Source organism: Boleophthalmus pectinirostris, unplaced genomic scaffold (genome assembly GCF_026225935.1).
Source record: "Boleophthalmus pectinirostris isolate CB_2022bp ecotype Guang Dong unplaced genomic scaffold, ASM2622593v1 HiC_scaffold_22, whole genome shotgun sequence".
Classification (NCBI taxonomy): Eukaryota; Metazoa; Chordata; class Actinopteri; order Gobiiformes; family Gobiidae; genus Boleophthalmus; species Boleophthalmus pectinirostris.
This window is the reverse complement of record NW_026571190.1, coordinates 29,637,561-29,657,430: the sequence shown is the minus strand read 5'-3', so window position 1 is coordinate 29,657,430 and position 19,870 is coordinate 29,637,561. Positions and strand designations below refer to the sequence as shown.

General features: G+C 39.1%; 2 protein-coding genes and 1 long non-coding RNA gene across 5 annotated transcripts; all 3 read left to right on the top strand.

Annotated features, from left to right (window-relative positions):
- Nucleotides 1–1,076: 1,076 nt before the first annotated feature.
- On the top strand, nucleotides 1,077–6,149 carry LOC129410442 (uncharacterized). The gene is made up of 3 exons (XR_008632867.1): nucleotides 1,077–1,155; nucleotides 5,832–5,872; nucleotides 5,975–6,149. It is a non-coding gene; the product is annotated as an uncharacterized LOC129410442 (long non-coding RNA).
- Nucleotides 6,150–7,584: 1,435 nt separating this feature from the next.
- LOC129410397 (mucin-2-like) lies at nucleotides 7,585–9,592 on the top strand (the record flags this gene model as incomplete). Its single annotated transcript, XM_055158490.1, is given in 8 exon segments — nucleotides 7,585–7,586; nucleotides 7,635–8,081; nucleotides 8,083–8,525; nucleotides 8,798–8,855; nucleotides 8,911–9,091; nucleotides 9,160–9,218; nucleotides 9,289–9,434; nucleotides 9,516–9,592. Coding segments are annotated over 8 exon segments (1,413 nt in total), but the record flags the coding sequence as incomplete, so codon positions are not given.
- Nucleotides 9,593–10,486: 894 nt separating this feature from the next.
- LOC110165340 (integumentary mucin C.1-like) lies at nucleotides 10,487–13,697 on the top strand. Of its 3 annotated transcripts, XM_055158312.1 has the most exons (9): nucleotides 10,487–10,585; nucleotides 10,619–10,843; nucleotides 10,912–10,970; nucleotides 11,041–11,186; nucleotides 11,265–11,298; nucleotides 12,025–12,268; nucleotides 12,363–12,427; nucleotides 12,517–12,662; nucleotides 12,744–13,697. In XM_055158312.1, exons 1-9 carry the CDS (start codon nucleotides 10,487–10,489, stop codon nucleotides 12,836–12,838), a joined length of 1,113 nt encoding a protein of 370 aa, XP_055014287.1. In that variant the 3' UTR covers nucleotides 12,839–13,697. The 3 variants fall into 3 exon arrangements, with proteins under 3 accessions (XP_055014287.1, XP_055014286.1, XP_055014285.1); XM_055158311.1 differs by having other exon boundaries at nucleotides 10,487–10,843; nucleotides 11,268–11,298; nucleotides 12,744–13,696; XM_055158310.1 differs by having other exon boundaries at nucleotides 10,487–10,843; nucleotides 12,744–13,696.
- The last annotated feature ends 6,173 nt before the right edge of the window (nucleotides 13,698–19,870 follow it).

The following is a 19,870-nucleotide window of genomic DNA, read 5'->3' as shown; positions in this document are numbered from 1 at the left end:
TGGAATCACAACACACCAAGGCCGGATTATCCATATGGGCTAGTGGCACAGTGCCCAGGGGCACCAACCAGTGGGAGTGGTTAACATTTGAAAATGTTAAATGGCCATACATAACTCCTCATTAACACTAATTTCATAATAACAGTAATGATAATACTAAAATCAAGATTACATGACCATTCATTCCCCATTACATGCCCTTGTTAATGTGTACTATGTGTACGTGTGTGTGTCTTCAATAGTTTGTTATGAATGTCGAGATTGTGAACATAAATGTGCAGTGTGAAGCGTATGTGATGGAATATAAGAACAAATCTGTCTCCAGATTTTTAAGTGTAGAAAACCAAAGAAAGCGACCCTGTAATGGACTGAAGGGCTGCGCATAAAAGCATGGTGAGCATGTGCCTTTGAGTGAACCTCCATCTGCACTGTTGTATTGTAATCATTGTGTAACTGATTATATGTATTAGAGAGGCATTTATGGGTAGTGTGACCAGTGCCCAAACTCTCAGATTATATCTCTGATCTATGATATCTGAAGATAAACTTGTTAAAAGAGAGACAGTTCTTCAGCTGATCTGGATTAGTGACCGCACTTTGTACCCACAGGCTCACCTGTTGCTGTTTGGTCTTGTTCTGTCAAGCAAAGCTGGTACATTATCAGACAGCAGCAAAGTAGATTTCATCTAGTGGGGTGATGTGAAAATGCAATATGTTGGGTCAGCCAGTTTAAGTACAGATAAAAGCTTTAAGCCTTCAGGGAGGCCATTGAGGTATCTTAATAAATGAACCACAACTGATACCTTAATTAATACTTCATCCAGTGACGCTCTTGGAATGATAAAGTAATGGTAAAGTGCTTTATTTCAAAGAAAACACATACACAATATACATGCAAATACAAGACACAGCAACATGGGAGAAAAAAAAGTGCTAACTATGTAGCAACTTCAGGTGGCTGCCAGTAGTTTAATAGTGGTGCCAATAATTCAAGTTCTGCCAGTTATGATGTGCTATGATGTGCATCTTATAAATAGTCCATCCCTCATAATAAGCAGCTCACATTTGGACTTCAAGGGACAGGTTGCTACTGTATGCAGTCATCTTTCACTAAGGACTAACATCTGAAGTTAACCATACTACTATGCACAATTGGTGAGTAAATTATCTTTTTTTGTTTTATATAAAATAGTGATCATTGTATATATATATATATATATATATATATATATATATATATATATATACACATATATATATATATATACACACACACATATATATATATATATATATATATATATATATATATATATATATATATATATATATATATATATAGATAGATAGATATAGATAGATAGATAGATAGATAGATAGATAGATAGATAGATAGATAGATATAATATTGATTCACAGTAAGAACAATGGCTTAATGGCCACTGTAACTGTTAAATGTTAAAATGCATGTGACAGAAGGGACATCCACACAAAAAATAATCAGCCAAAGCACAGTGACAAATTCTGTGACCACCTCTAATCAAAAACGTACTTGCCCAACAAATAAAAGTAAATAAAATATCATTACCATAAAACTAATACAAAACAGACAAATTTCACAAAAACACAACCATCATTTTTTGCCAACCACTGGAAGTTTTGGGATGTGTGACTTGCTTCTGTATTATTATTATTATTATTATCATTATTATTATTATTATTAGGCCCGAGCGCCAGAGGCTGGCGAAGGGCCTATTAGTATCGCAAAGCGATGCTCCAAGTGGCCGAAAAATTGAATGGTGCGACGTGACTCGCCCGTAGTGACCAGGGACCCTCGCCATCACGTAGCAATGCGCCAGAGGTTTCCGAAAATGTATAGTTTGTCGGCCAAAAAAAAGCGGAACATTGTTCTCGTATCGGTTGGTTATTCTCCTAACCAACTCACCCATTTTTCACCCACTGAACAATGATAAAAAGTCCTGAAATTTTGCCATCTGGTAAAACTCGCGCTTCTCTAACTTTTGGCTATTTTCATTTTCCAAAAATAAATAAAATGGCTCATCAGCGCCCCTAAACGACTCAAAAATGCATTAGGGAATACGAATGACACACAAAAAAATTTGCATGTACAATCATAAAATTTGACACAGAAGTCGATCATGTCAAGACAAGGAAAAAATATTACGCCAACACCGTGCGCTCCACTAGGGGGCAGTAATATTGGCTTAAAGTTGGCTAAGCTTTTACCAACTCCTCCGAGGGTGTTCACCCGAACAAGCTCAAATTTGGTCCACATTATCTCAAGACATGGAACATCAAAAGTTATCCACATTTTTCACACACGTCTTACGGTCTCTGAGCAGTGAAGCAACAAAAAAATGCACACAATTTTGGAGATTTACAAATTGCTCCCATTTGCTCAAACGAACTCTGATTTCAGTGAAATTTTAAACAGTTGTTAAACTCTCTGCCCTGAAGCTACTTAATGTGAAAATTATTAATTTGGCGCATTAGCGCCCCCTATAGATTGAAACAAAACTTTGGCCGATTTCATTCAAATTTTAATCGCGGGTTCACACCCCGACCCTGAACAGATTTATATAAGAAAATCTCAGGTGGGCGCAATAGCGCCCCCTCGGGAAATTGCACGGTTGTGCCAAAATTTACTTTGTCGTAGACATATAAAATTTGGTACACAGATTCATGACATGGTCTCGATCAAACAAGTGTAGGACAATCCCATGCCATTTCCCCATCGTGTTGCCATGGTGACAGGCTAAACATCTGACCTCGCCAATAGGATGCTCAACAAAAACTTTGGTGTAGCCAAACCAAATTTGGTACACAGATGCATCATGGGAATAGGAACAAAAAAGTATATTACGTGGTTGCTAGGCAACCAACAGGAAGTCGGCCATATTGGATTGATCGGGCGACCTGGCGACGAAGGCACAAATTCCTGTCCTCATATTTGAACGAACTCGTCCTAGGGCGTTTGACCCAGACTCACCAGAATCATTCTGTATCATCTAGACAAGTGGGACATTAAAATTTGTTAAAGCTTTTTAAAAGGTCAAACGGTGTGACCATCAAACTTCAACGCCTGATAATTTTCGCAAACTTGGGCCAATTTCGCTCATATTTTAACCGTGGGTTCACACCCCGACCCTGTACAGATTGGTGTAAGAAAATACAAAAATGGGTGCAATAGCGTCCCCTAGAAAATTTGTATGTAAAAATAAAGTTTTTTTTGTCACAGATATACAACATTTGGCACCCACATTTGTGACATGGTCTCGATTAAAAAACTCAATGATGCTCACACCCCATTTACATTGTGTTGCCATGGCAACAAGCCAAAATTGTATCCTTGACAATGGGACGTCCTGACACAAACGCTGGCGTAGCCAAACCAAATTTGGTATTGAGATGCATCATGGCAATAAGAACAAAAATGTATATTGTGACCACGCCCCTTTACAAACCGGAAGTCCGCCATCTTGAATATTTTCTTTTGCCAAATTTTGTAAATTGCAGGGTTAAATTAAGATTTTTAGGGCTAGGGTTGGGGCTATGGTTAGGATTACGATTAGGGTAAGGTTTAAGTTTAGGCTTATTAGGGTCCGTGTGAGGTGCGGCATTTGCGTGCTGCGGCGTTTGCGGGGCGCGGCGCAAGCATGAGCGAGGGCCGATCATTGCCGCTTGCGGCTATATTTATTATTATTATTATTATTATTATTATTATTATTATGTTGACTAGTATTCAACTCTTCTTATCACTCAGCATCTGAGTCCATTCCATGAACCTTTCGGCTGAGAGAGTTTATATGTGTTTCTTTGGAGTTCATGTGTAGAGATGCTGCATCATATTTGCTCTATGAACTTGTCCATTCCCTTTTTGTATAGATCCAAGAGCTCCCACAATCATCAGGACAGTGGATGTTGTCCTGTCATGTTGGCACAACCTTATATCCATTTCCAAGCCTTAATTCTCAGATTAAAACCCCAAAACACTTTTTTGCAGAACCTAAATAATAAATTATTTAACCATAGACTGCAACTGTAACTCTCTCTCTCTGCACGTATGCTACAGTCTGTGTACCTAAATACTGCAGACTCTCACCACAGTCCATAGACCGAAGACACAAAGGACAAAACTGAATGCACAGCAATCACAGTATGAAGAGATTCCATTATCACATGATTATACACAACGTAAAACACTTCTGTAATGAAAACCTGTCTGAACCAGGTTTTCATTCTGATACTTTGAGGTCCAAGACGGATATCAACTGCTAAAAAGCACAGATTTCTGTGTTGCTTTTTTGTTCCCTAAGTGATTGTACAAAATTGTACACATATTTATAGCATTGACCTCACTCTCAAACCATCAAAAACCGTGTGATACTGGCCCTTCAGGTCTCTGACTCCCTGTGTGACAGTGGACAGTGATGGTTACATAACTTTATAAATCTGTGGACAGTGTTTATATTTTAACCACAAAGTGTCATTTTTACCAGTCTGTTACGCTTTGTTCCCAAAGTTAATTTCTGAATTGTTTTGTATCTTGTCTGAAGAGTTTTACAAAGTGTGCAAAAGATTTGCCAGATTTATAAAACGTTTCAGAAAATGTGCCAAAGCAGAATTTCATTACACCCTTGTGTCCTACCTGAAAGATTCTCAAAGCTGGTTGGGACAACCTTAACACTGTTGTGTGTTTATATTTAGCAAATATGCATGTTTCAAGTTGATCTATCTATTTTATATTTATATATAAAATATGCATAGGTAAGATTTAATACAAATTATAATAGTTTTATTAATTAATTTATTTGACTGTGGCAGAGTGACAGCAGGTAACAGTGTGCACAATGTCTAATGTCAATTTTATTTCTATAGCACATGTTATTAAAAAAAAAAAAACAGCTGCCCAAAGAGCTTTACATGCACAATAATTGTTTATTATTTCAGGGTATTAAATAGTACATATACACACACACACACACACAAATATATGTATATGTCTATACATATATATATATATATATATATATATATATATATATATATATATATATATATATATATATATATATATATATATATATATATATATATATATATATATATATATATATATATATATATATGGAGAGACAGAGATTAGAAGAAATGTGTCTAAAGGGAAGAGAAGATTGCAAAGGTAAACTGTTCCACAGTTTGGGTGCAGCCACAACAAAGGCCCTATCAAATAGATTTTCCAATCAAGATCTGGGCACATTTAAGCTCAGTCAGGCTGTCAAGGGACAGGACGTTTAAACATTTAAAACCACTGACAAGGATGTTGTGTTTTAATTTTAGTTTTTCCTCGAGTGATGCAGAAAAGAGGGAGCCACTATCAGTGTGAATGTTCATGTATTCACATTCATTCACAACAGTCACACAAACTGGCTGTATTAAATTGCACAAAATTAATTATTTTGTTATTATTTAATTACCTACAACTGCAACTTTCTGAGGGACTGTTGGACTAAAATCATTCACTGTAGTTTGAGACTTGGCTAATTGTAATACAGTAAAGTGTATCTGGACTGAGATACTGGACTGAGCATTTGCTGTCTGTACTACTACACCAATAACACAAACGAATAATGAAAGAGTGGACCAGTTACAATGACCAGTATAGTTTTATTCTAGTATACTTTCATTCTAATTTACATTTTGAAAACTTAAAGCTCATTTGTAATGGCTAATGCCTTTTAAATTGTATCATCAGAAACAGGTCATGAGTCACAGTAAAATAATTTTGTATTTATTTCATTGTTTTATAGGAAAGAGAAGATGAAACTCCCTATATTCCTGCTCCTGATAGGTAATAATTGCATTATACTTTTTTTTTTTTTTTTTTGAGTAATGACATTTTAACTTCACTAGTTTTGTAAATTGGCTTACTTTGTTGCTTATTATTTCACAGGACTAACGGTGGTGCAAGCAGCTAATACAACTACAACAACAGCTCCTCCAACTACAACGACAGCTCCTCCAACTACAACAACAGCTCCTCCAACTACAACGACAACTACTCCAACTACAACGACAGCTCCTCCAACTACAACAACAACTACTCCAACTACAACAACAGCTCCACCAACTACTAACACAACAACAGCTCCTCCAACTACAACAAGCTCTCCAACTACAACGACAGCTCCTCCAACTACACAACAGCTCCTCCAATACAACAACTACTCCAACTACAACGACAGCTCCTCCAACTACAACAACAACTACTCCAACTACAACAACAGCTCCCCCAACTACAACGACAACTACTCCAACTACAACAACAGCTCCTCCAACTACAACAACAGCTCCTCCAACTACAACAACAGCTCCTCCAACTACAACGACAGCTCCTCCAACTACAACGACAGCTCCTCCAACTACAACGACAGCTCCTCCAACTACAACGACAACTACTCCAACTACAACGACAGCTCCTCCAACTACAACGACAGCTCCTCCAACTACAACGACAGCTCCTCCAACTACAACGACAGCTCCTCAACTACAACGACACTACTCCAACTAACAACGACAGCTCCAACTCCAACTCCACAACTAACACAGCTCCTCCAACTACAACGACAGCTCCTCCAACACAACGACACTCCAACTACACAACAGCTCCTCCAACTACAACGACAGCTCCTCCAAACTACAACGACAGCTCCTCCAACTACAACGACAGCTCCTCAACTACAACTCCTCCAACTACAACGACAGCTCCTCCAACTACAACGACAGCTCCTCCAACTACAACGACAGCTCCTCCAACTACAACGACAGCTCCTCCAACTACAACTCCAACTACAACGACAGCTCCTCCAACTACAACGACAGCTCCTCCAACTACAACGACAGCTCCTCCAACTACAACGACAGCTCCTCCAACTACAACGACAGCTCCTCCAACACAACGCTCCTCCAACTACAACGACAGCTCCTCCAACTACAACGACAGCTCCTCCAACTACAACAAGCTCCTCCAACAGCTCCTCCAAACTACAACGACAGCTCCTCCAACTACAAACGACAGCTCCTCCAACTACAACAACAACAGCTCCTCCAACTACAACGACAGCTCCTCCAACTACAACCACAGCTCCTCCAACTACACCACAAGCTCCTCCAACTACTACAACAACAGCTCCTCAACTACAACGACAGCTCCTCCAACTACAAACCACAGCTCCTCCAACTACAACGACACAGCTCCTCCAAACTACAACGACAGCTCCTCCAACTACAACGACAGCTCCTCCAACTACAACGACAGCTCCTCCAACTACAACAACAAGCTCCTCCAACTACAACACAAACAGCTCCTCCAACTACACAACCACAGCTCCTCCAACTACAACGACAGCTCCTCCAAGCTCCTCCACAACAACAACAACAGCTCCTCCAACTTACAACCACTCCTCCAACTACAACACAGCTCCTCCAACTACAACGACAGCTCCTCCAACTACAACACACAGCTCCTCCAACTACACACAGCTCCTCCAACTACAACGACAGCTCCTCCACTACAACACACTCCTCCACACACACCACAGCTCCTCCAACTACAACCACAGCTCCTCCAACTACAACACAGCTCCTCCAACTACAACCACAGCTCCTCCAACTACAACCACAGCTCCTCCAACTACAACCACAGCTCCTCCAACTACAACGACAGCTCCTCCAACTACAACCACAGCTCCTCCAACTACAACCACAGCTCCTCCAACTACAACCACAGCTCCTCCAACTACGACAGCTCCTCCAACTACAACCACAGCTCCTCCAACTACAACCACAGCTCCTCCAACTACAACCACAGCTCCTCCAACTACAACCACAGCTCCTCCAACTACAACCACAGCTCCTCCAACTACAACAACAGCTCCTCCAACTACAACGACACCTCCTCCAACTACAACGACAGCTCCTCCAACTACAACGACAGCTCCTCCAACTACAACGACAGCTCCTCCAACTACAACGACAGCTCCTCCAACTACAACAACAGACAGCTCCTCCAACTACAACGACAGCTCCCCCAACTACAACGACAGCTCCCCCAACTACAACGACAGCTCCCCCAACTACAACGACAGCTCCTCCAACTACAACGACAGCTCCCCCAACTACAACGACAGCTCCCCCAACTACAACGACAGCTCCCCCAACTACAACGACAGCTCCTCCAACTACAACGACAGCTCCTCCAACTACAACGACAGCTCCTCTAACTACAACGACAACTCCCCCAACTACAACGACAGCTCCCCCAACTACAACGACAGCTCCCCCAACTACAACGACAGCTCCTCCAACTACAACGACAGCTCCTCCAACTACAACGACAGCTCCTCCAACTACAACGACAGCTCCTCTAACTACAACGACAACTCCCCCAACTACAACGACAGCTCCCCCAACTACAACGACAGCTCCTCCAACTACAAACGACAGCTCCTCCAACTACAACGACAGCTCCTCCAACTACAACGACAACTACTCCAACTACAACAACAGCTCCTCCAACTACAACGACAACTCCCCCAACTACAACGACAACTACTCCAACTACAACAACAGCTCCTCCAACTACAACAACAGCTCCTCCAACTACAACGACAACTCCCCCAACTACAACGACAACTACTCCAACTACAACAGCTCCTCCAACTACAACGACAACTCCCCCAACTACTCCAACTTACAACACAACTACTCCAAACAGCTCCTCCAACTACAACAACAGCTCCTCCAACTACAACGACAACTCCCCCAACTACAACGACAACTCCCAACTACAACAAACAACAACTACAACAACAGCTCCTCAACTACAACAACAGCTCCCCCAACAAATACGACAGCTCCCCCAACTACCACTACAACACCGGCACCAACTACTACAATTGCCCCTTCCACAACTCTGCTTTCATTCTCATTATCTCAGAGTTTTACAGAAGACCTTAATGATCCCACCTCACCAGGTTATCAGGCTTTAGAAAGTAGTGTTACATCAAAGGTAAGGAAAAGAGTTTATTTTCTGATCAGTCACGCACATGTTATTATAATATTTTTTGTGTGTCATAGGTCGATGAAGTTTTCAGGGAAAAACGTGGTTTTAGAAAGAGCCGAGTGAAGGATTTCAAGTAATGTCATGGAATAATTTGGTTTCTAGATTGAGTGATCTGATATTATATTAACATTTTTCTTTTACAGACGTGGGTCAGTTATTGCAAACATGGCTTTGGATTTTGATCCAGAGACTGAAACTAACACTACTGATATTGCTCAAACATTCATAACTGCTGCATCAAGCCCAACTTTTGGTCTGCCTGTTAACACATCAAGTGTCTCAGCGGCCTGTACGTATGGCTTTCAAATTCTTGCTTCACCTCTCTGTGCATTTTATAAATATAAATATTTGTATCTATATCTCTCAACAGTACAACCAATTACAACGACAGCTCCTCCAACTACAACAACTACTCCAACTACAACAACAGCTCCTCAACTACAATGACAACTCCACACAACACACTCCAACTACAACACAGCTACTAACTCCAAACTACAACAACAGCTCCTCCAACTACAATGACAACTCCTCCAACTACAACGACAACTACTCCAACTACAACAACAGCACCACCAACTACCACAACAGCTTCTCCAACTACAATGACAACTCCCCCAACTACAATGACAACTACTCCAACAGCTTCTCCAACTACAATGACAACTACTCCAACAGCTTCTCCAACTACAATGACAACTACTCCAACAGCTTCTCAACTACAATGACAAAACTCTCCAACTACAACAACTACTCAACAGCTTCTCCAACTACAACAACTACTCCCAACAGCTCTCCAACTACAATGACAACTACTCCAACAGCTTCTCCAAACTACAATGACAACTACTCCAACTAACAATGACAACTACTCCAACAGCTTTCTCCAACTACAATGACAACTACTCCAACAGCTTCTCCAACTACAATGAACAACTACTCAACAGCTTCTCCAACTACAATGACAACTACTCCAACAGCTTCTCCAACTACAATGACAAACTAACCAACAGCTCTCTCCAACTACAATGACAACTCCACAACAGCTTCCAACTACAATGACAACTACTCCAACAGCTTCTCCAACTACAATGACAACTCCCCCAACTACAATGACAACTACTCCAACAGCTTCTTCAACTACAATGACAACTCCCCCAACTACAATGACAACTACTCCAACAGCTTCTCCAACTACAATGACAACTCCCCCAACTACAATGACAACTACTCCAACAGCTTCTCCAACTACAATGACAACTCCCCCAACTACAATGACAACTACTCCAACAGCTTCTCCAACTACAATGACAACTACTCCAACAACTACCCCCAACTACAATGACAACTACTCCAACAGCTTCTCCAACTACAATGACAACTACTCCAACAGCTTCTCCAACTACAATGACAACTCCCCCAACTACAATGACAACTACTCCAACAGCTTCTCCAACTACAATGACAACTACTTCAACTACAACAACAACTACTTCAACTACAACAACAGCTCCCCCAACAAATACGACAGCTCCCCCAACTACCACTACAACACGAGCAACAACTACTACAACACCGGCACCAACTGCACCTTCCACAACTCTGCTTTCATTCTCATTATCTCAGAGTTTTACAGAAGAACTTAATGATCCCAACTCACCAGTTTATCAGGCTTTAGAAAGAAATGTTACATCGAAGGTAAGGAAAAGAGTTTATTTTCTGATCAGTCACGCACATGTTATTATAATATTTTTTGTGTGTCATAGGTCGATGAAGTTTTCAGGGAAAAACGTGGTTTTAGAAAGAGCCGAGTGAAGGATTTCAAGTAATGTCATGGAATAATTTGGTTTCTAGATTGAGTGATCTGATATTATATTAACATTTTTCTTTTACAGACGTGGGTCAGTTATTGCAAACATGGCTTTGGATTTTGATCCAGGGACTGGAACTAACACTACTGATATTGCTCTAACATTCATAACTGCTGCATCAAGCCCAACTTTTGGTCTGCCTGTTAACACATCAAGGGTCTCAGTGGCCTGTACGTATGGCTTTCAAATTCTTGCTTCACCTCTCTGTGCATTTTATAAATATAAATATTTTTATCTATATCTCTCAGCAGCACCACCAACTACTACTCCAACTACAACGACAACTCCCCCAACTACAACGACAGCTCCTCCAACTACAACAACAACTACTCCAACTACAACGACAGCTCCTCCAACTACAACAACAACTACTCCAACTACAACGACAGCTCCTCCAACTACAACAACAACTACTCCAACTACAACAACAACTACTCCAACTACAACGACAGCTCCTCCAACTACAACGACAACTACTCCAACTACAACGACAGCTCCTCCAACTACAACAACAACTACTCCAACTACAACGACAACTCCCCCAACTACAACGACAAGTACTCCAACTACAACAACTACTCCAACTACTACAACAACAACTACTCCAACTACAACAACAACTCCCCCAACTACAACGACAGCTCCTCCAACAGCTTCTCCAACTACAATGACAACTACTACAACAACAACTACTCCAACTACAACAACAACTACTCCAACTACAACGACAGCTCCTCCAACTACAACAACAACTACTCCAACTACAACAACAACTACTCCAACTACAAAACAACTACAACAACAACTACCAACAACTACTCCAACTACAACAACAACTACTACAACAACAACTCCAACACAACTACAACACAACTACTCCAACTACAACGACAGCTCCTCCAACTACAACAACTACTCCAACTACCAACAACTACACTACAACAACAACTCCAACTACAACGACACTCTCCAACTACACAACTACACAACTACTACAACAACAACTACTCCAACTACAACAACAGCTCCTCCAACTACAACGACAGCTCCTCCAACTGCAACAACAGCTCCTCCAACTGCAATAACAGCGAGCCCCCCGACCACAACAAGTACAACTGCATCCACTAATCCTCCATCTGGCAACGAAGCTATTATATTTTTGCAGTTTGCTCTGGACCAGAATTTCACACAAGGCCTGACATATCCAAGCACGGAGGAGTATCGAGCGTTAGCGAGTAAATGTAGGGGTGAGGTAAGATATATACGCTATCTGTCTCACAGGAAATAAATCCATGCCTTCACCTGGTTATTGATGTTTTCGTATGTTTTATGTGCTCATGCTATAGCTCAACAGAATAGGCAAAAATGGCTTTAAGAACTCCTTCAGCCGCGCCTTGATCAGTGCATTTGCGTAAGCCAGTTTCATTTAAACATTGAACCTTTGACTTTTTCTATGATGATTGAACGAATGGTGCTAATTATTGTATTTTCTGATTGCAGGAGTGGTTCTGTCAAGGTCAATTCAACCCTCATCTTCCAAAATGAAAATCTAAGGCCAGAAGTAGGCACAACACTCAATGTATTCAGGACAGAACTACTCCGTTCTACTGTTCTGCCTAATGTCATTCGAGGAAGTGTCGATGCACGTACGTACAAAAAGATAGTTCAAAGTTGTTCTCCAACTGCCAGACTGTTTTTTAATTTAACCAAATGTGTTCTCATTTCAGAATCATCTGGAAGAAGTCTACACCGCTCAGTACTTCCCATGTCTATTTTGACAATCATTTTGCTGTTTTTTACACAAATCTTAGCAGATGTATAGCTAAGGTGCAAGGTTTTTTTTTCTTGTTTTGTGTAAACATGTGTCATTTTATGGTGTAACTCTAAAATCCAGAAATAGCATAATGATTTACCAATATAATGTGGTAGAAGATGTGCTGTGACAGGTTTACATTTTCCACATTCAATTACTGTTACCTCTTTTGACAGATTCTGTAATTTAGTCTTTATACAACTGTGAACAATAATCTCATTATATTATTTCATACTTAATGCTTGCTACAGTTAAGTGCAAAGTGCAAAGTGTTCTGCTTAGTAACCTTGAAAGTTGAATGCTACTCTGTTTTGTGATACAAACTGCAGAAGCTCCGAAAGATTCCCAGGGTAAAACTATAAGCAGAAGCTAGCATTTCTAAAAGGACAATACACAAGTTTTGGTTAGACTCTCAGACCCTCAGATTCTCAGAAACTCTCCACTAGACACTTGTAGACTTTCTGATGTTTTTTTGCCCATGTGTCACCCATTAAAGGTACTGTAGAACGATCTTTGTGCCTCTCCGCCTGTTTTTTCTTTTTGCAAGATACAACAGAAATCAACAGTAAAACTTGGTGTGGGTGTGGGCACCCATTTTTTGTATTTGGGCAACATAAATAAATGGACTTTTCTTTTTGTTTTTCTTCTTTTTTTTTTTTTTTTTTTGATGCGAGCATCTAAAACGAGACACAGAGAAAATTTGTTTTCTTTTTCTGAGATTTTCATGAAAGGTGTCTGATGTGACGCTTAGTGCTGAAGAGAAATAGGCCTATAGAGAATAAGGCACCAAGGTGCGAGAATTTACAGAAATTAAAAACTCAGGAAACAAGAAAAGGGCTAAGTTTTAACCCTGCAGTGTGTGTGTTTGAGACTTTAAGTCTTCAATACACATCGAGTGCGAAGTATCCTTACAAGGAATCTTATTCCAGGTAACGTGCATTTATATTGACTAATTACTGAGGAAACTAAGGGAGGACTGTTTTAATCTCACAGTGTGTGTGTTTCATTTCTTTGTCCATCTTTAAACACACATGGTGTGTGAAGTATTCTTGTGAAGCAACCTTATTTAACCTATTGAAGTTGAATATTTCTGAATAATTCTAATAGTGATTTTGCAATTTTATTAAATCAGAGATTTTGGAAAAATGCAAATTGTGCTTTTGGCATTTTGTTGATTTAGACATTTTTGCATCATTTTAATTGTGCTTTTGACATTTTGATATATTAGTAATTTTAGCATTTTTAAAATTGTGACTTTTAAAGTTTTGATATACTAGCCATTTTTGCATTATTTTAACTGCTCAATTGTCATTGCTCTTTTTTTAATTCAAATTGTGATTTTGACATTTTTATTGAGATACATTTTCAGTTTTTGCCATAGTAGCCATTTTTGCAATTTTTAAATTGTAATTTTAAAATGTTGATATATTAGCAATGTTTTGCACTTTTTTTTACGTGCACTTTTGAAATTCTACCGTATTAGTTATTTTGTGAGTGTATATTTTTATTATATTTTGTTAATTATTTTTGAAGAGATCTAAATGTGTTTTTGAAATTTTATTGTAAACACCATTTAAATTTTTTATTTATTTATTTTTTAATAGCTCTGAATAGTTTTAATCTAAATTCTGACATTTTATTAAAAGAAATATTTCTAAATAGCTTTAACAGTTGTCTTGAGATTGCATTAATCAAGAATTAGATACCTTTCCACCGTTATTATTATTCTTGGTAAATTGCTGAAATAAAACTGAACTAATCACATCACAGTTTGTAAAATTTACCAAACTTTCTGATCATCTGTGTGGCAAAATCCGTGAAGATGAATCTGATCCAAAACAAGCTAAAGAAGCACACATTATTGTGCACATCTGAAATAGACTGTTCGTGGTGAAATGTTGAATCAAGCAAAAATCACTGAGCATGATGACAAATTCATGTTGGCCATGAAGATGTACAAGTGGGCAAAACAATTACAAACACAAGAAGTGAACAGCAGCTGGCATCCATCCATGTCATGAAAACGAATACCAAATGGTCTACATCTGGAAAAGAAGAATCAGATCAGATAAAGAAGCAAAGAAGAGAGCTGCACCTTGTAACGAGTATCCAGCAATCAAAACCCTCATGAGTGGGGATAAGAACTAAGATATCAGAGGCAGAGGTCACTGATATTCAACAAGAAATAATCCAAGTTGTCATAGCAACAATGACATTGATGAAGATGAAGATAAGCACTCGATAACCCCTGTAAACAGGCACTGGAATTAGAGTATTGTTTTTCTCTGCTCTCATCTAGGATTACCCAAGCTGGTGCAGGACTCACTCAGCGATATAGTGGGCCTCTGCTTAAAGCTCAAAGAAGAATTCAGTGCTCTCTGCAACCATCATGCCACCAAATGGTTGGCAAGCAAAGAAGATATGCAACAATAGAAACAAAGCATGGAAGTGGCTGCCCTAAAACCACAACTGCAAAAGTTGCAGGCTGAAGTCAAAGACAAGAAGAAGTCAGACAAGCCCACTAAGGTCATGACAGTCAATGAAGATCTGGACTAACTTCCAGTAACAACCAACAAACTGGTATAAAAATGATTATGCAACTTCAGCCACCTGAACAAGCGGCAGCACCACAAGCTCCACAACAGCATACCTCACCAGCTCGCCAGTGCAACCAATGCAGTTGTTATGGATTTCACTAACACGGGCCCCAACTTGCACATCTCCGGTTATCAATATATGCTAGTCATTGTCCGTGAATACACCAAATGCTAAAGAAGTTGCACTTGCTAAATTATGTGATACCTAGGTTTGGCATCCCTTATCAGATCAGATCAGATCAGATAACACATTTCACAGCTAAAATAGTAAAAGATCTGTTGAAGTACATTTTGTAATGTAGCATTTATCACCACTCTAGCCAAGGTCAGGTTAAATGCATGAATGCAGCCATAAAGAGAAAACTAGCTAAAGCATGGTGCACTAAAACACTTGATTAGGTCACAACTCTACCTTTTGATCTCTTGAACATTAGGAACAGTGTTAACAGAATCACCAGCTCCACATGCTTTTGACTGGGTGAGATATGCACAAACAATAGGTCCTTTTGATTTTGATGCTTCATTTTTGGACTGGGACAAGCAGCATCGTGAATATGTCAAGATGTTACAAACGATAGTAATTGAACTTTACAAGTGCAGATTCAACAAGGAAATTCCAGAGTGTGGTATCACCTTTCCCACTGCATTAAGTGTTCGGTGGAGCCCATGCAACACTCCTTGACAGCATCCCAGGGTGACATATGGCCCTGCTGAGGTTCCACAACAAGATGGCTCCAAATCCTTGCCAATCACCTTTGGGGCTCCAGAGGGAAAAAAAGGCAGAGAAAAGGGGGGAGTACAGGTTATACTCTCTTTTTCTCTGCACAGTGCCTGAACTTTTACACTTGTTTTTACTTACATAAATTTTTCTTGTTTTAGCTGCTTTTATACTGGCATCTGATCAATTATGAAGGAGGAGTCCTTGGATAACTCAACGGCCAATATTCCATTGCGAGCGTCACATAATATGACTCCGGCTGGATGGAACAAACAATATTCAGGTATGAGACTGGGAGCACTGAAAAGACCTAGAATCCAAAGGGCCATTGACCCAAAGCCAGGCATAAGGACTAAAATGACTATATAATGTAAATGCTAGGGCTGGGTATCATTAAGAAATTGACGATACGATACATATCTCGATACATAGGCACGATACGATACATATCTCGATATATTCCACTTTCAATTCAGTATGATATATTTCAAATCAATTCGATACAGTTTAATAAAAAAAATAATGGCTAAATCTTGGCTGTGATACTAAAAGTCTTTGTTAAACGACTCCTTGTGCAAAGTTAACAGGAAACAGTTATTTTAGTCATCAAAACCGTGAAAATGTCAAATGTGTTGCATGAACAAATTTACTTCCTCTAAACAAGCAACAAAACTGTAGCACTGTAACAAGATAATGTAGTAAAATATACAAAAAAATATTCTTGGCGATATATCGATACAGCAGCCCACAATATCGATGCTGTATCATCACATTAAACGATACGATATGTCGATATTTCAATATTTTTGCACACCCCTAGTAAATGCACATAGCTAATTTTGACTTGTTCAATATCATAAATTGTGGAAACAATACCTACAAATATCAACAGGCAGAAGACTTTATTTGCATTATTTTACCTAGTGCCTGTAAAGTTAAAGTTGAAGTTAAATTCCAGGTGGAATAATTTAGGTTGAATGTAAATAAAAGACAAGACACCTCATCACAATACCAAGGCCCCTGTTAAATATTAAACTAATCTATCTCTTGAGAAAATTATAAAAATCAATTAGCATCAATGTAAATGCTAATATGTGGCTAAAAATAAGTACAATACACCACTCAAACGTTAAATGAACATTGTTTGCTTGTACTGCAGCTAGGCCTCAGTTAATGGTGGTTTCTTACACTTACAGGTGTCCATTAGTAGTTTTCAGACCTGGTATTTTCAGTTAGTGATTAAACCTTAGAACTCACTGTATTACAACATAATTTTGCATTCTAACAGTTTTAATTTTAACTGCCCCCCATCTGTATAACATTGTCCTATAGAATGTTGTGATGTCATCTGAAACCCAGCAACTGAGACTATTTTGTTTATTATTTTAAAATTTACCTGCTATAACAACTATAATTATTAGTTATAATTCAGTATCCCGGTCATATCTGCCAATTCCACTCAATTTAAATGTGACTGTTCCGATTAATGAAACCAACTCAAACAGTCAGTAGCCCGTGCAGCATGTATGGTGGCTTTGCACTGACCTTAAATTATATGCAATCTTATCATCACTATTTCACTATTGATCACTATTTAGATCTAAATCAAAGCCCCTTGTAAGTGCTCTTTGTCTCATCCAAATTGCTGTCGGAGTGTCTATATGATTACTTTAAAGTTGTACTTTTGTGTTTATAAACCTATAAAAAATAAAAGCTAAAGAATCCTATAAAAAGAGTGATGCAGCTTGCTAATCTGTTTTATTTCAGATATTGCGTCTGGCTATTATACTGTGTTTTAATTTGGGAAAAGCTTAGTGTGATCACATGTGTTTGTTACTAAAAGGGGGAATTGTGAACAATAATCTCACTGTATTCATTTCATCCTTCATGTTTGCTACAGTTAAAGTGCAAAATGTTCTGCTCAGTACCTTGAATGATGAATGCTACTCTGTTTTGTGATACAAACTGCAGAAGCTCCAGAAGATTCCCAAAGTAAAACTATCAGCTAAAGATAACATATATAAATGGACAATACAAAAGCTTTAGTTAGACTCTCAGACCCTCAGACTCCAAGAACCTCTCTGTTAGACACTTAAGATAAGATAAGATAAGATAATCCTTTATTGTCTCCCATGGGAGAAATTTGTCTTGGGACAGGGGGTAACATGTTTTATCAAAAAACAGGACAACACAACACAAAGCAGCACATAAACAAACACCATAAAACAAAGTAAATATGAGACCAGTATGACCACGAGTGATGCACCAACACGACCCTTAAATTATCCTTAACAGGCCCTTGCATTCTTCTGTTCTATTAATTATTGCACATTCCCTAAGCCTATGTGCAGTTTTAGTTATAATTATTGCACATTCCCTAAGCCTATGTGCAGTTTTGATTGCCCTAAGCCTATGTGCAGTTCACATTCCCTAAGCCTATGTGCAGTTTTGATTGCACATTCCCTAAGCCTATGTGCAGTTTTGATTGCACATTCCCTAAGCCTATGTGCAGTTTTAGTTATAATTATTGCACATTCCCTTAGCCTATGTGCAGATTTAATTATTGCACATTCCTTAAGCCTATGTGTAGCTTTAATTGCACATTCCCTACACCTATGTGCAGTTTTAGATATAATTATTGCACATTCCCTACACCTATGTGCAGTTTTGATTGCACAATCCCTAAGCCTTTTATAATTATTTTTTGACTGCATTATCTGAGTTAAGCAGTTTAACAGCTAGTGGTACAAAAGAATGTTTGAATCTGTTCAGTTTACAGTTTGGGACCCTGAACCTTCTGCCTGATGGCATCAACTCAAACTGACTGTGAAGAACATGGGTTGGGTCATTGATCACCTTCCTGCTGAGCTTCCTAACAGTCTCCTCAAAAATTTGCTGAAGTGAGCTTGGGGCCACACCCATTATTTTACCTGCTCTTTTAGTCAAGGTAAAAATCTGTGCTTTAAGTTTGACTGAGAGGTTACCAAACCATGTTGACATGCCATAGCGTAAGATAGATTCTATGCATGCTTTATAAAACAACAGCATTACATTGGTGTCAACTCCATGTAACCTAAGCCGTCTTAAAAAATAGAGACGCTGGCTGATTCTTGAGCAGACAGACTGTACCTGCTGGCTCCATTGGAGCTGAGAATCAAATAACACACCCAAGTACTTATAACATGTCACCTGCTCTATGTCCCTCCCCCTGATATTAATAGGGCTGTGGTCCCCGACAGATTTGGGATCAAAAATGATCTCCTTTGTCTTTTCCACATTTAAGACAAGGTTATGCTCCTCACACCAATGCACCACTTCATCAATTCCTGTCTAACTTGTAGACTCTCTGATGTTTTTTGTCTGTATGTCACCCTTGAGCTGAGAATCCATGCTGTAATATCATTAAAGGTACTGTAGAATGATCTCCGTGCGTCTGTGCCTGTTTTTGGTTTTTTGTTTGTTTGCTTTTTTGTTTTTTTTTTTTGTTTTTTTTGCAACAACAGAATTTCCACTGACTAATCACTGCCTTCTTGTGAGTCTGATGTAAAATAAATATGTTTCTCTCTATATAAAATAATGCAGTCTTTTTTGTTACATAATAATTAATGAAATTATTACCAAAGACAATGGCCCTACATTTTACACTTGATACAACATAAAATCCAACAATGAAGAGATTGCAAATATCAATAGAGTTCTTTGCTCCCCACCCTCAAATTCACCTTC